Genomic DNA, 14,649 nt, shown 5'->3' with positions numbered 1-14,649 from the left:
GCTCATTTTGAAGGAACATGCTCGCTCACATCTTTTCGTGATTTTGGGAGGTGTACGGTCTTTAAGTCTTTGCTGCAGCAGGAAACGCTCCAAACTTTCGCTCCAGCAGCTGTCGTGTGGTTCCTATGTTTTGCAGTTTTCAGCGTTCCCTTCTCCCGAATGTCCCGCTGAGGCGGTTCAATACCAGCGTTTAATCTGACTCCTGGTGACTTTGACAACAAGAAGCCCTGCACCACTCAGGGCTGCACTGATGATGCCTTGATTACACAAACTGGGATTTCTTAGTCAAGGACAGGAAACAGTGACGAATGTTTCAGAATTCCTTGAACGCCAGCGATGTTCAGTCATCAGGTGGAGGAATGAAATGCATCAATCTTTGCTCCTTGCTTGGATTCTAAATCGTTGAAACTTGACTCCGAATGGTTGACATTATTTCTGCCGCTGCACTTTGAGACGAGGCTCGCCGTTGTTCTAGAGGAGCCAGTCGAGTCCGGCGGCCGCCCAACACACCTTCAGTCACCCGAGTGAGGAAAATGAGGAGGCGTACAAACAGAACCGTGCGTAGAAGACGCGTGTGCATATTAGTCTTGATTTATAAATCTGGCCCCCTACTTGTAAACCCCAACAGCTAGTAGATTGAAAACCTGATTTACATGCAAGTAGCAGCATGCAAACACATCACAAGACTTCAGGAACACGTCAGTCTGTGGGCGGAGACGTTCATTCGTCCTGCTCCCCTCCTCGCCTGAGCGCTCGCACTCATGAAACTGCTGTCAATGTCCTGAAGAGAGCAGCCAACACGCCGCTTCACTCAGCCGTGTCTGCCAGTTCTGCTGTGCAGACTAAAAAGACAAACGTTAACTACTGGAACCTAAAATGATGGCGAGTCCATCCGATGGCGTCGGCGTCTCCAGCAGTAAATTCCTACCAGACGTCTGAGCTGCTGCTCGGTTCCTAGATTCACTGCTGACTATGGAGCCAAAGACCCGGGTTTAGAAGCTTTGGTTTGGATATGAAAGAGTCCACACTCTTTTCTCAGAAACGAGAAGAGCGTCAAAGGGGCGGGACCAAATGCAGATACTACAAAATATCAGGATCCTCCCACGAGCAGTACGACAGCAACACGCCGCCGCCGCCATCTTCTGATATTTTCGTTTCATCTAAATGCCTCTAATTAACAGATTCCTCATTTTGACGAGTTGTCTAGGAATTTAAGGATCCAAGTCTCAGATTTGATTTCAGCCCAGATATCAAATCAAAGTGAGGAGAATTTCTGCTTTGTCACCGTTACAGGGGGCGTCTGACTGCGGTCACCCAGGCATCCTGATGACTCGTAGTCCAGCTGTCTGGCCGTACACCCGACCGTGGAGGAACGGTAAATCTCAGTAGGAAGCAGCTGCCTCGGCACGCCAGTAAACCACCGCCACCACACGCCCGGGGTTGTCGCTTTAGAGCTTGTAAATAACGTCCAACATCCGAGTCATAATTACAACCAAAACAGGTTTTTGCACAAATAAATACTCTTAAAACTTTATCTGACAGAAGTGTGTGAAAAACATCCGCTAGTTGCTTAAGGTGATTATTTCAAAAATATACAACCAATTTAGAGTCGTGCAATGACGCGAGGAGTAAAAACATGTAGCGCACCATCCGGCCTTTGGTGAAGGTGACGGTAAATGAAGCGGTTCACAAGTAACGCCGTACTGCAGGAAAAGAAATGCCTTGAATAATACAGCCAGTTCATCTAAAGAGGGTTTGACCTGCGCTCAGCAGCATGTTCTTGTTGGCACGTCACGCTCCGACTCCAGCTGAGATCAAGTCACATCACGTCAAACTACACGCTTCCTCTGCTAAAGAACGACCGTCTCGGAGTCTCAAAAACACCTAAATAAATATAAAAACCCACATACCTTGAAAAACCAGTAAAACACACAGTACACATACACACTCAAACACACGCCACCAAACTGAAACGCTCGCTCTGCAATAAACAGCCGCCGGTCGGCTTTGAAAGTGCGAGTTCTTGTTCAATAATACTTGGTAGATGTTTGGCTTCGGGGGAGGGGGGAGGCGTGATTTTTCACAGAGCGTTTTGCTGGATGACGTCTTCAAGCAGATCTTCAGTAAATGGAGGGAGACGACGGCGGGAGGCTGTCACACGTCCACCACCATCTTTTTGTGAATATCTAATCCACCGACGACCTGCAGCACATGACAGGAAGTGAGGTCACATGTTAGTTCTTCCTGTTCGTCATGTTTGGACCTGTTTAGAAAGACGATCCCAATGACGCGCTCGCCGCAGCGCACCTCTGAGGTCTGGCGTCAGTGTCACTTCTGGCATCACTCATACACACAATCTCACCAACATGGCTGCGTCGCCGCGAGTCTCAGGTGACTCGCAGGATCAGGCCTCACTTCCTGTCCCACAAGTACATAAATAATTTCCTCTCCTGCTCAAGTCACACACCAGCGATTACATCACCTGGTGAGGCGGCTGCAAACCACCTCATTGGATAGGGGCGTGGTTTAGGCATTGCGGCGAGAAAACTGTTGGTTCAAAACCAAAATGGCTGCCTGGAGAGGATAGCGTTGAGGCTGCTATAGCATTAGCAACAGCAGAACTGGAAGAGCGGAGCGCATGGACGGCTTCCCCCCCGGAGGCCATGTTTCGCTCATCTACGTCTGCTGGCTAAGCTGAAGTCCAGCAGCGGCGCCTCCGCTGTTATAAAAGGACACTTCACCCCAGGAGGGTCATTTCTGTTTATTTCTATTTATGAATGTGCAATTATGTACGTTTCCTCATAAGCATCTCGATTATTTGGTTCAAGATACATTTCTGTACATGGAATGAGTGGAAGGTGGATTATTCATTGTCGTATCCTGGCTTCTCTCCTACCCTGCGTGTGCTTGGCCCTTCAGATTCTATTGTGTCCTTTTTAATCTCTTAATTTGCCTGCCTGACCCACTTCAGCTGGAAGTGCCAGCCGGTCCCGCTCCCGCTGAGCTGTTCTACTTTCTGTGCTTCGTCGTGGATTCGTCCAGGCCACACACTTGAGTTTGTTAGCAGACATTTTTGCGGGTCACTTTGGCCGTTAGCCGTGAGTCTGGGTTAGCTTCAAGCTGAAAGATGTGGCTGGATCTTTCTGCATTCTGGGGACACCAAGAGGTGGTGAAGGATGGACAGACTGGGGGGGGCACCGAACACCAAGTTACTGAATTTTAGTTTTGAAGGTGAAGAACCCCCCAGCTTGCTCATCGGTGCGGCGATGGCGTACGAACGCGTCTTGTTTTTGTTGCGTGTGTCTTTCACTGTGTAATGACTGTCAGTTTTCTGGACTCTTCATCTTACCGCACAGAACTCTTCAAAGGATATCCTGCCGTCGCCATCTTTGTCTGCGTTGATGATGGTTTTGTCGACGATCTGCTGGAGCTGAGTGTCCTTCAGGTTGTTTCCCACCATCATCTTCAGGACCTGGAAGAGCTCTCCGTTGGATATGTAGCCGTCTTTGTCCATGTCGTAGATCCTGAAGGCAACTGAGACCCAAGAGCTCATTCTTAAACACTTTCCTCACAACAATGCAAACCTCAGTGTATTAATCTGACACTTCATGTCGACAGAACAGGAGGGTGAGACAGTCGTACGTGTCAAGCATCGTCAGCGGTTCATTTGAAAGCTACAGAAACAGGAGCCATGTTTGTAGTTTTCACTACAAATTTGAAATCAATTTTATTCAGGAATCATTTAAGAGGCAACAGAAGTGTTGTCGCGGTAACAGGGACACTTACAGTGCAACTTCTGCTCCTTGTCGCCTTTGACGCTGAACTGGGAGACGCCTTCAATGAACTCTGGCGGGACAAGAAAAACCAAACATCATTGATCAGCACTGAATCATTTCACATATCAAATACATTTCTGTCCTCTGAGCAACGACAAAATCATTGGCACTGAGGACAAATCCTGCATGGCAGGGTTGCAGTGGAGAGCTTCTGCTTCTATCATCGACATTCCAGCCTCATTCATGGTTCCAGCGACTACAAGAGCCACCACAAGCCCGTGTACGTCGCTAACACGTCTCCAGCCTGGACAGTTGTAGAAGTAGCAATGACATCCCCATCAACAGAAACAAAAGCATCGGGAAAAAAAGCATGAGAACAAAACTTACCTTTGAAGTCAACCTCGCCGTTTCCATCAGTGTCAAATATGTCGATAACTCGCTGCACCAGCGGGTTCTGCTGGAGCTCCGGTAAGGACATGAACTCCTCCACACTCAGGGAGCCGGAGTTATCTAGGTCGAGTTTCTTAAATCTCTTTCCTAGCCTCTTAATCTCATCAGCATCGACTGAAACAAAAGAGAGGAACAGCCGAGTGAAATGAACAGACAGACAGAGCAACCGACACCAACGCTCACCAGTCCCAGCTCATCAGGAAAAGCTGATTATGTGGACAGACGCCAGCCGCCAGCCAGAGGACCAATGAGCCGGAGCACCGGGCCAACCTGACGCTGAGGCCTCCCAGCAGCTGGACACCTGTTGTCTACCTGTGACTGATGCCTGGAACCGTTGGGGGGGGGGGGGGGTTCTCCGTAAACATTAGCAAACCTACCAGGGTTCTTGTCGGCACTGGCCATGGCGTTTAAGAGCTGCTGGTCTTCCACTGCACCAGTCAGGACACCCCTTGTGCTAGTGAACCTGCCAGTGCCTCGCGCTAAGCCCCAACACTGATCATGTGACACCTGTTTCACCGCTAATCTCTGCTGAGAACCACGAGGCGCCAGTGGAGACACAGGCCATGTTAGTAACCTGGTGGTTCATACGGAGAGTTGAGCCACCGCGTTAAATCCGACGTTTGTGTGACATCACCGGAGGCCGGAGCAGAAATACACTTCTGAGTGAAAGTGAAGATAAACGCTGCCAACCGGCTGATTTCTCTCACCACTCTAAAATGTTCAAAGTCTAATCTGGATCAGAGTGATTCAGACCTGGGGATCCCGTACTCAGCCAGCCGGGATCAGACGGTCCAACTCGCTCCTCTGCTGTTTTTAAATATGACAAATGGAACTGGAGCGTTTGAAAACTGCACTGCGATCGACTGCCGCTTCCCAATGTTTGCTCAGGTCTGTTGTGTGGTCCAACATCTCTGCTGACGACAGAGCCGCAGGAATCGTGACGGAAATGTTCTTGGAATGAAAAAACCCAGAAATGAACATTCCCTCTAAAGTTGCAAATCGTAACGCCAGTCAAAAGAATTGCAAGTTGACTTTTTCCAAAATTGTTCAGCTCCACTCGTCAGAGTGAGTTAATATTCTGCAATAAAAACTGCACTCCTCAAACAAGAAGGGTTTGTTCTGAATCATCTGTCAGTGTCATTAACAGCCTCATTTATACATCAGACAGGAAAATGTGGTGAAAATCAAATCTTAACTCTCAGGATGAGTCTAGAATCTCCTTTGAGTCTTCGACAGGTTCCCACTTATCCTCTGAGTGAATCTGGACACATAAAACTGCAGTATTTCCTCGTGGTTGGGGGCTGGAAAGGGGGACGGCCTCCAGAGGACAAACATTTATCACCGCTGATTCTGGTGATGTCAGAGGGATTGTTCATTTTTACATCGTCATGACGCTCATTGTGATTGAAACCCCACTGAAACGAGCGGTGGGATTTTGTGTGGCTCTGTGTCAAACAGACTTTTTTAAGTCTGAGGAAGACGATGTGTAGGCAGGACTTCTCTGCAGCACCACATGACTTCATGGAAAATGGTGTTTAGACAGAACTGGCCTTCAACAAACACTGCAGCAGCGCATCCTGCCTTCCGTTTGGATTCACTGAGCAGCTCTGACGTCACGCGGCGCACAATGAATCCAAACATTTGCATTTCCACCCTGATATTCATATTTTTACTCGGACGGAAAAACATTCACGACGACTCAAATCCGTATTTTTTCGTAGGTTGCACATTTCATCAGTTTTGTTTCACAATACGCTGCACTGAATACTCGCTCCTCACAAGAGCAACAGAAGCGTCGTGTCATGATATATTCCTGAGCTCTAAATATGATGATGATGATGATGAAACCACAAACAAGACACGGCAAAACCTCCTTCCAGGCTCAGTGTGATGAGACGCCTGAGAGCTGCCGGAGGGACGCTGGCGTTCACGGCGGCTTCCACACCCAAAAGTCCCCGCGTGCAAAGGTCACGTTATGCTGGGACGAAGAGATGAGGAAAGCAAAGATTTGGTTTCGGATTGCAGGGCGGCACAGTTCATGCCAGCGCTTTGCTGTTTGGTGGGAATCAACAAGCAGCTCATAAATCTTAACCAGCACCCCCCCCCCCGCACCTTCCTCGGTCTTTGACGCCTTCCTTAACAGCTCATTACGGCGAGGGCCTCCCAACCTCCCACTCACTCAGTAAACGTGTCCGATATCAGCGACATCATTCTGATACCAGGCACAGCTCACACAGCACCTTGCAGACGGTGCTGCTCAGCACGCAGGGCCAGACTTCACGGCCGTTTACGACCCAATTAAGCAGCCAGCTTTCCTCTCCGGCACTGAGGTCAGACTGAGGCGACAAACTCATTAAAATTGGGATATTGCAGAGCCTAAAAATAACCACGGTTCTCCCAGCAGCTCTGAAACTGGCCTTTATGGAACAGAGCAGGATTTGGAGCCAGTCAGAGCGTTGAGGGGTCTGGGCTGCACGGCTGGGGGGGGGCATCATATATCATCGCATGTTTGGGGTTTATCTGATTAACCAACTCTTCTGAGCGCCACCATACTAGAGCCAGACGGATGATATTGTCTGATGTTGGCCTTTAACAGATGTCCATGCATGCCTGCATCTCTAACGGCCAACAGGAGGCAATAAGAAAACCTTGAAGACGATGAGGATGGACTCCAAAGGTACGAGACTCGAGGGCCACGTGGGGAGGAGACAGGTACTTACAGTGCGAGCACATGTCCAGGGCATAACTGGCTTCATTTCCCTGGAACACACGAGACAGTCAACGTATTAACAAAGTGGAAATGCATTCAACAACAACCAAAAGCCCCAAATACCCGGCTTAAAACCCCAAACCCACTGACACGTCATTTTTCTGCAACGAGAGAATTCCAATCAGCAATCAGTCCTGGGTCACATGACCCTGCAGCGGACAAGGTTATTAATCAGCTCAGCTCTGATCTGCACGGATGGAAACAAGAAACCCAGGTGAACGCAGTAAATGGCAGCCAGTGATGGATCCACATGCAACAAGTGGGCGGAGCTCCACCATCAATGAGGAGCAGAAGCTTTTCATCTCCGCCAGGAACTTCAGTGTCTTCTTGTCAACCATCTGTGCTCGAGCGGCGCCACTCCAACATCACTCAGTCGGTGCCGAGTTGGAAAATAGACCGCAGGTAAAAATCCAACAAGCGTCCTCCATGCTGCTTTTACTACAGCTCCCAAAGATTGTCCTCAAGCTCAGGATGCCTCACTGCGATCGCTTCTGTCTGGGATGACGGCGTTCATGACGTCTAACGTGACGTCATTAAACTGAGAGGCAGCTCCTCCTCCCCTCACGGCAGGCAGAGGACCGACTGGCGTTTATGAGCAGTGACCTGTGCGTACAGGAGTGTGTGCACGGGAAGGTGGTGTTACCAATAAACAGACAAAAACAATCAAATCCATCACAGCGAATACTTTGATGACCCCCCCCCATGTTTATACCAAGTATGTACTTCTACTCAAGCCTGCAGGAGTTCAGCTCTTGGCTGTTCTTCATTATGCATGAAAGCAACAGAATGAACTGAACTCTGCCAGAGACGGAAACGGGGCCAGCGAGGAGCCTCGATTCGCCTCGTGTCTTCGCTCTGGGACCTCCAGAAACTGCAGCGTTTCTCATCCACCACCCACTTCAACTTCATAAGACACAGAGGAAAATACGTAGATGGATCTGGAACCTTTTTGGATGTCACATGGGCCTCCTCGTGAACGTGGTCAAAGAGCATCAGATATCCCAGCACATCAAACAGAACATTCTACACGTACGCAGTTGGATCTGGATGCGGGTGAGAGAGGATGCTGCTGCAACTGTCCGATGACAGACTGCTGTCACAGACTTGGTGAAGTTTGGTCTGGACTGCCTTCAACGAAGTTGACGGTCGCGGTCATCGTCCACCGCTGTTGGCTGACCGTCACCGCCACACCGTGACTCAAAAGCCTTCTGTGCTTGAGGAACTGTGTCTGCTCAGAGTTCCCATAGGACAGGAGTTCTGTTCTGCGTTTGACTCCTAAGAGGAAAAACACGGCAGCCGCTGGTCGTTGCACCAACGTTCCTTCATGTCTCCATGTCCCGTTTAGGATTTTCTCATTAAAGAAGCTCAGCGGGCGAAGCAGAGACGCTGGGTTCCATCAGCGTCTGTGTTTCTCCTCTGTAGATCATTACTAGCGTTTGGCAATTAAGCAGCTAATGTTTTTAGCTTAGCCTCCTCATTCTAGCTAGCAGGCTAACCTTATACACCATGAAGTCCCAGCCAAGTGGTGCAGTGACAAAGCGCCCTTTAAACCCGACAGGAAGACGTGAGTTGGACGCTGGCCTGGCAGGGACGAGTGACAGAGCTGGAGGTTGATGCTGGAGCTGATGAACAAGCTAGCTTTACTGTTACAGGACAGCTAAGGCGTGCTAACGCTTCGCTGTGGACTGGTCATGTGCCAGTTTGGTGGGTCCGTCCAACCCCGATGGACTCCTTGTAGATGGACGCGTGCTGACGAACCCACAGACTCCCGTCCTCTGAGCGCAGGTCCCAGCTGCTTGATGCAGCACGGAGGAGAGAAAGCGCTCCATCTTCCAGTCGGCCTCTGGAGACGATGGTCAATAAAAACAATTCCCCAAAATGCCGAGGTGCTCCTTTGACAGTTTTATTCAATTTCACCGTTTTGATGGAGAATATGAACAAGCTGCGTTCGGCAGGGTCGAAGCCCCGGCTCGTTTCACCCCTGAATGTGATGATGTAAGACTTTTACTACCAGTGCAGTCAATAATGGCAGGGAACGATGGCAACGTTTCTCTTTACCCGTTATTAAAACCAGCACGCTTTTACTTTGATATCAAGGTTCCTTCCGTCTTCATACAGCCGCATTCATGGCGCACCGCTAGCGGGCTAGCCAGTTAGCAACGACACCAGCTAGCCTTCCCCTGCAAATCCCGACGCTTGCTCCCCCTCATGATGGAGTGATAAGGTGCCAGTCCGATGGAGAACACAAAACACACACAGCCGCCACCGAGGTGATAATCTGACGGCCATGAACGCTACGTCCTCTTCCATTTCGGAGCAAACGGGAGCTAAGCTAACGGTCGCTAGCAGGCTAGCCGAGTGCCAGTTCAACGATGTTTGCAGAATTAATCTACTGGATTTCATATCAATAACAGGGGTTTTCTTACCATTTTGCCGCCAGGGATTCTCGAGGTGAAGACTTTAAAACTGCGTTCGATGTGGTCGCGGACAGAAGAGACGATGGTCCACCAGGATTAGGACTTTTAAGGCTCCGTGTTTGGTGACAGCGGAGGAGGAGGAGACATGCACTGCAGCGGAGAGCAGACAGCCGCAGAGAGAGGAGGAGGAGGAGGAGGAGGAGGAGGACGAGGAGGCGGAGGAGGAGGCGCAAACCGAAGCTCGTCTATAGCGGACCAATCACTCCAGAACCCAACCGCCCTAAACTCGACTCGGAACCGGGCTCCCCTGCCGCTGCGTGGCAGGATTTAGTTCAGAACATTCAAAAGGAAGCTGAAATCCTGGGCTTCCATGCGAAGAGACTCAACCCTCCCGGGCTCCTGCCGTCTTTATGCAACTGCTAATTGAGGAAGCTCTTTGTGACGATGTCTTCAAACTCGCAATCATGCAGTTAAATTGTTTCTATGTGTGCAAAAACACCGGGACACGTCACCAAACCTGTCTGCTACAAAGGTACTGCTATTATAAAAAGTGAAAGGTGAATATACTGCGTGTAGTCTGAGTATCCTCAAGTGTGTATTTTGCATCTTTGTTTTATTTTGTTTGCACTTCTTCTTTTGCTGTATTTCATTTGATGTCTTTATTCTTTTTTATGATTTGACAGCTGAACTTCTGAGCTGCCGTGACGAACTGAGCTGAATTATCTTGGTTTATAACTGTAAATGCAGGCATTTGAAGATAGCGGCGTTATCTTTGGAGTTTCAGCACTTTGGTCAGATTTGGGAAATAAAAGGTGAGAGATTATTTTTGGAAACTCTAACATGAGAACCTTTGCGTTTTCCTTATCTTCTAAAGAGTGGATTTCCTTTACAGTCCATGGTGTTGCATCTCCAGGAGCTCAGAATGAACAAACCAGCATCCTCAGTTTGTGCTTCAGTGTTCATCAAACTTACATTTTTACTCGTAGGAACCTACTTGAGCTCCAACCTGCAATGCTACACCAAACGCCTTTCAGAAAACCATCATTTTGAGGATGGTTTGCTTGTAGTTTTGCAGGCTGGTGGAGAACAGAAGCGTGTGCTGACTCCCTGGAGGGGGCCGACCTGCTCGGCTCCTCTCCTGGTCTGACGGGGGAGATTCACAGCTGGATTACTTACCAGGAACCTTGTAATCTGCTAGCTTCTCAGATTCTGCCTTTCCTCATGATCTCGGTGGATGTCAACTGTGTAAGATTTGACAGTTATTTGTCGAACTAATATTTTGATTGCTTATAATGCTTTAATTGCAGAATTCTCCTGTGGGAAATACTTCAAACAGTCAGATGAGACACAGTGGGCAGAGTGGCAGCTCTGTCAGACACGCACTGGTGATGTATGCTGGTTTATTCACAACGGCCATTTTTAGCCCCCTCTTTAATCTGTAACCAAAGACAGCAAGGTTCAGTAAAACATTTTAAAATCTGCAAAATGAAAAAACACAAAAGAAAGAACAAGCAGGTCACATCTGGAAAAAAAGAATCCAAATATGCACTGAGAACTGAAAATGAAGGAGAACACAGAGTGAAGCTCCAGCAGACGGCAAGTGGCACTGAGGCGCTTAAGAAATAAGAAATACTTCCAGCAGGGTGCTTGAAGGCTTAAAAGGAAGAGTTCATCATTTGAGAAATGCACTTCTTTGACTTTATGTTGACATTAAGAAGTGACTAACTGAGCTTAGGGTGAAGAAGGGAAGCAAGGGGGCGCTTGGCCCCATCCCAAACCCTGGAGCACACCTGACGGCTCCAGAAGCTCATGGACGGCGAGTCGTGTCTGGGGTGTTTAACGCACAAACAAGTATCGAAATGGCCTTTTGTGTTCTTCACGAACAAAAGTCGCAGCACGTCACTGCAACTGTTGTAGCTTTGGATGGAGGCAGGAGAGCGAATCCTCTACTTCTGTATGAACAGAGATGGGACTGACGTCCATCTTCAAACCTCACTGACAAACCCGAATGACGAAGACGTCCCTCAAACTTTACTTTGAAGGAAAAACCCACCATTTGAACTGGTTTGGTCCCAGTTTGTGCTGTCGGCCTTTTGATTTCGTGCTTCCACCTCCTCTGCTTGTGTTTCCTACATTTCCCAGCATGCACCTGCTATTGCCTCGTCTCACTTTCCGACTGAATGTATCTTGAAGATAGTATCTTGAAACTTGTTTGTGTGTCTCTGATATTTTATGTCAACCTGTTATCATGAACAGCATTTAGAGTTTCCGCTGGATTTTAACATCAAATGACACAAACTATAACACGAACAATGATGAACGCACTTCCACACGTTGACTTTGGGCTCTCACATCCACACATTAGTAAATAAGGTCAAGCACATCCTCCATGTTCAGGTGTTTTCCATCCTGGTCTTCAGGGGAGGCTACGCTAGCTGCTGAACTCACTCCCTCCCGCCGTGTGCTGCGATACATTTAGGTAACGTGGGGTTTTGCTCCTAAAATGAATGGATTCTTTGACTCCACCTTAAAAGGAAGACATGTTTGCTGTGATCTACAGAGTCAGAGAAGAAGATTGATATCAGACTCAAATCTGTGGATCAGGATGTGGTTAGCCTCGCTTAGCACAGAGACTAGGAGCAGTAAGAAACTGCTAGCCTAGCGCCACATAAGTAAACAAACTCAACATTCAACCAGGGATGGGAATTGAGAACTGGTTCCAGTTGAGTACCGGTTCCTCACCGCCCTGGAGAGCATCTTTACCCCTGACAGTGAGGACTTTAACCAGGACATGGCAGCTGTCAGGGTCACGCCCTTCCAACCTAAACAGGAACCCTGACATACCAGAGGAGGCGCTGTAGTGCAGCAGCTATTTTGATATTTTCCTCTATCGTCTTGCTTGTTTTAGTGTTGACCGGCTTCATTTTGAACTTCACATCCTAAAAGCTTTGCTGTGACACCAAAATAGCATGCGGCACGCTGAGGTTGGGCACGTCTGAGCGAGGCTAACACATCCTGGATGGGCTCCATCGAGACCTGTGACTTGCAGCAATCTTCTCATCTGACGGTTGAATGTTGAACACGAGGCTCTCCAGCTGCATCGACCTTCAGCATCCCATCCTGAACACCTCTTCAATGTCTGCATGCCGTGTGTCTTGGTATCAATCAGTGATTCTCTGTCCCGCTCATATTTGTTAGGTTGTGTGAGGAGTGCAGCTTCCACACAGAACCCCTCTGAGACCAGCACAGCAAACATCTCGTCTCTGATAACAACACAGACACCAGACCCGGCTGACGTGACCAGCGCCTTCAGCTGAGGCAGTCCTTTTATTTTGCTGCTGATGCTCAAAGGTCGTCCTGCTAGCTGTGGTCCTCTGCTCGATGTCTCAGTTGAACGCCTCCTTGTTGATCCACATCAGGGTCCGCGTCTCGTTGGGTTTGCATTCGTACTCGATGCTGCTGAATTTGTTGCCAAACTGGCAGTGCTCCCGCTTGTAGTAGTTGTAGTATTTCGCCTGCCAGACCGTCTCAAACGTTCCGGCTTTGTTAAACTGGACGGGAAAACAGGAAGACACTTTCACAAATTTCCGTAAACAGCCGACAACTCCCTTGCACAGTCAAGATCCGTGTTATATTTTGTTTCTTTCTCTCAACCACAAACAAAATTCTTCACTCAACAGACTTCAGCAAACTCCCGAACGCAAACGCGTCCCAGCCGTGACGGCGTCTTCCTCAGCCAGTGCCACAGCTGTGACCCGAGCCTTGTGAAACTGGTCGAGTATGTTTGGCTTAATTCTAACAACAGATGAACGAGCAGCACCGACAGAAACTGTTCTTTACCTCAATGCTGACTTGGACGGGCTGCCGGTCTCCACTCTTGGTGTGCGGGACGCCCTCAGTGTCATACAGGCCTTGATAAACCACCGACTCCTCGTCTCTGGCCTGCTGCTCCAGAGGGAAGACAATGCCTCCAATGTTCATGTTGCTGTGGAGATGAAAAATAGGAGTTTATTCCTGGTTTTGTTACAGATATATTTAAGAGGGTTACCGTGGCAACCAGAGACGGGAATGTTGATGAGTGACGGAGGTTGTGGGTTACTGATCATCTGGTTCTGGTTCAGGAGAACGGGATTACACCACATAACAAGGAGAATTTATGGAAGGACATCTTTGGACGGTCTAGCTGCTGTTAGCCGTCAGTCCCCATGAGCTTCAAGCTAATTATACGTGGCTGGCTCTTCCTGCATTCTGGAGTCACGGAGGAGTAATGAAGAAGGGAAAAACATGTCAGTCAACTCAAGACTCCCGTTAGTGAGTACTTGGAAGACAAAAGTCTCTGTCTAGGTGAAGACTCATTAAAAGTCGCACAGGGAACTGATTCAGCCCTCGAGTCCTCCCTCAGTCCTTCCCTTCTGCTCTGTGACCACGTGACTGTGACGTTCTCCTGAACACCTTCAGGGAACTCTGAACTTGAACAGTGTTGATTCCCAGGTGGTACGTGAGACTCGGGCCTGTTCTTCAGCTTTGCTGTCGGGGAGGCTCCCCCGAACCGCATACCTCAGATCACGTGTTTGACCGCGTCACCAGCGGTAATGTAGAAACGGTCAGACATGAATTATTCAGGCGTGTATGTGACGCTGCGGGGAGGCAGTAAACACGCGCAACAAGGCTTTGTTGTCGACGTATAAACGTGATGAACGAGCATTTCTGGCCTCCCTGTCTTTTTTCAATCTCGCGTGTGAATGGATGAGTGGGTGGGGGCGGCCGGTCCCTGCAGCTCATGCTGGGCTCCGTCCTGCTGCACAGGAGCCTCCGTGTCTGCTGAAACATCGCTCTAGTGGCGGGTCTTCTTACGTGGCCTCGACGCTTCCAGGCTTCACCGCCACCTCGATCTTGTACTTGGAGCCCGTGAGCAGCTTGATGGTTCTGCTCTGGCCGAAACGGGTTCCGTCCACCTTGAAGAAGACGGGCCCCTCGTTGGGCTGAATCCGCAGCGAGATGGAGATGTTCACGATCGGCGGGACGTCGTCCATTTTCCCGGATTATTGGGTTTGACGAGGTCGATGTAGAGGGAAGGGACGGCGGAGGATGCGGTGATGCTGAGGGAGGACCACTCGCAAGACTGTAAGAGGTTAAAAACGCTTCCGGTTGCAGCTTTCAAAATAAAAGCAGAATTCTGAGGCTTGAAATCCTGTTGTTATTCCGCGAATGAAACTGTCTGGAGAATCTTCAGAGT

The 14,649-nt window shown here is 49.1% G+C and overlaps 2 protein-coding genes across 3 annotated transcripts in view; both read right to left on the bottom strand.

Annotated features, from left to right (window-relative positions):
* ppp3r1b (protein phosphatase 3 (formerly 2B), regulatory s1ubunit B, alpha isoform, b) overlaps positions 1-9,712 on the bottom strand; it is a 10,439-nt gene extending 727 nt beyond the window's left edge. The window contains exons 1-6 of one of the 2 annotated variants that reach the window (XM_086212357.1): positions 9,423-9,712; positions 6,947-6,986; positions 4,164-4,340; positions 3,787-3,846; positions 3,350-3,534; positions 1-2,202 (exon numbers count right to left, since the gene is read on the bottom strand). The exon at positions 1-2,202 is cut by the window's left edge and continues 727 nt beyond it. In XM_086212357.1, coding sequence (XP_086068483.1) covers positions 2,155-2,202; positions 3,350-3,534; positions 3,787-3,846; positions 4,164-4,340; positions 6,947-6,986; positions 9,423-9,425 — 513 coding nt within the window. In that variant the 5' untranslated portion in view covers positions 9,426-9,712 and the 3' untranslated portion in view covers positions 1-2,154. Of the gene's footprint in view, positions 2,203-3,349; positions 3,535-3,786; positions 3,847-4,163; positions 4,341-4,603; positions 6,270-6,946; positions 6,987-9,422 lie in introns of those variants that run through there. The other variant, XM_086212358.1, reaches the window with a different exon arrangement.
* Positions 9,713-10,682: 970 nt separating this feature from the next.
* On the bottom strand, positions 10,683-14,609 carry cnrip1a (cannabinoid receptor interacting protein 1a). The gene is made up of 3 exons (XM_086212359.1): positions 14,268-14,609; positions 13,254-13,398; positions 10,683-12,964 (listed from the first exon to the last, which is right to left on the bottom strand). Exons 1-3 carry the CDS (start codon positions 14,444-14,446, stop codon positions 12,800-12,802), a joined length of 489 nt encoding a protein of 162 aa, XP_086068485.1. The 5' UTR covers positions 14,447-14,609; the 3' UTR covers positions 10,683-12,799.
* Positions 14,610-14,649: the final 40 nt, after the last annotated feature.

The sequence above is a fragment of the Aulostomus chinensis genome, chromosome 8, assembly GCF_037954235.1.
Source record: "Aulostomus chinensis isolate RoL2024-O1b breed Wild chromosome 8, RoL_Achi_v1.0, whole genome shotgun sequence".
NCBI classification, from domain to species: domain Eukaryota; kingdom Metazoa; phylum Chordata; class Actinopteri; order Syngnathiformes; family Aulostomidae; genus Aulostomus; species Aulostomus chinensis.
The sequence above is the reverse complement of the archived record's forward strand: the minus strand, read 5'-3'. Positions and strand labels throughout refer to the sequence as shown.

What these genes read in the sequence shown, in the direction of transcription:
- cnrip1a (XM_086212359.1), bottom strand. Translation starts at nt 14,446, where the DNA reads ATGGACGACGTCCCGCCGATCGTGAACATCTCCATCTCGCTGCGGATT. An exon ending in CCTGGAAGCGTCGAGGCCAC is followed by an intron (nt 13,399 to 14,267) that starts GTAAGAAGACCC and finishes TCATCTCCACAG; the next exon opens with CAACATGAACATTGGAGGCA. An exon ending in CCGTCCAAGTCAGCATTGAG is followed by an intron (nt 12,965 to 13,253) that starts GTAAAGAACAGT and finishes TTTCCCGTCCAG; the next exon opens with TTTAACAAAGCCGGAACGTT.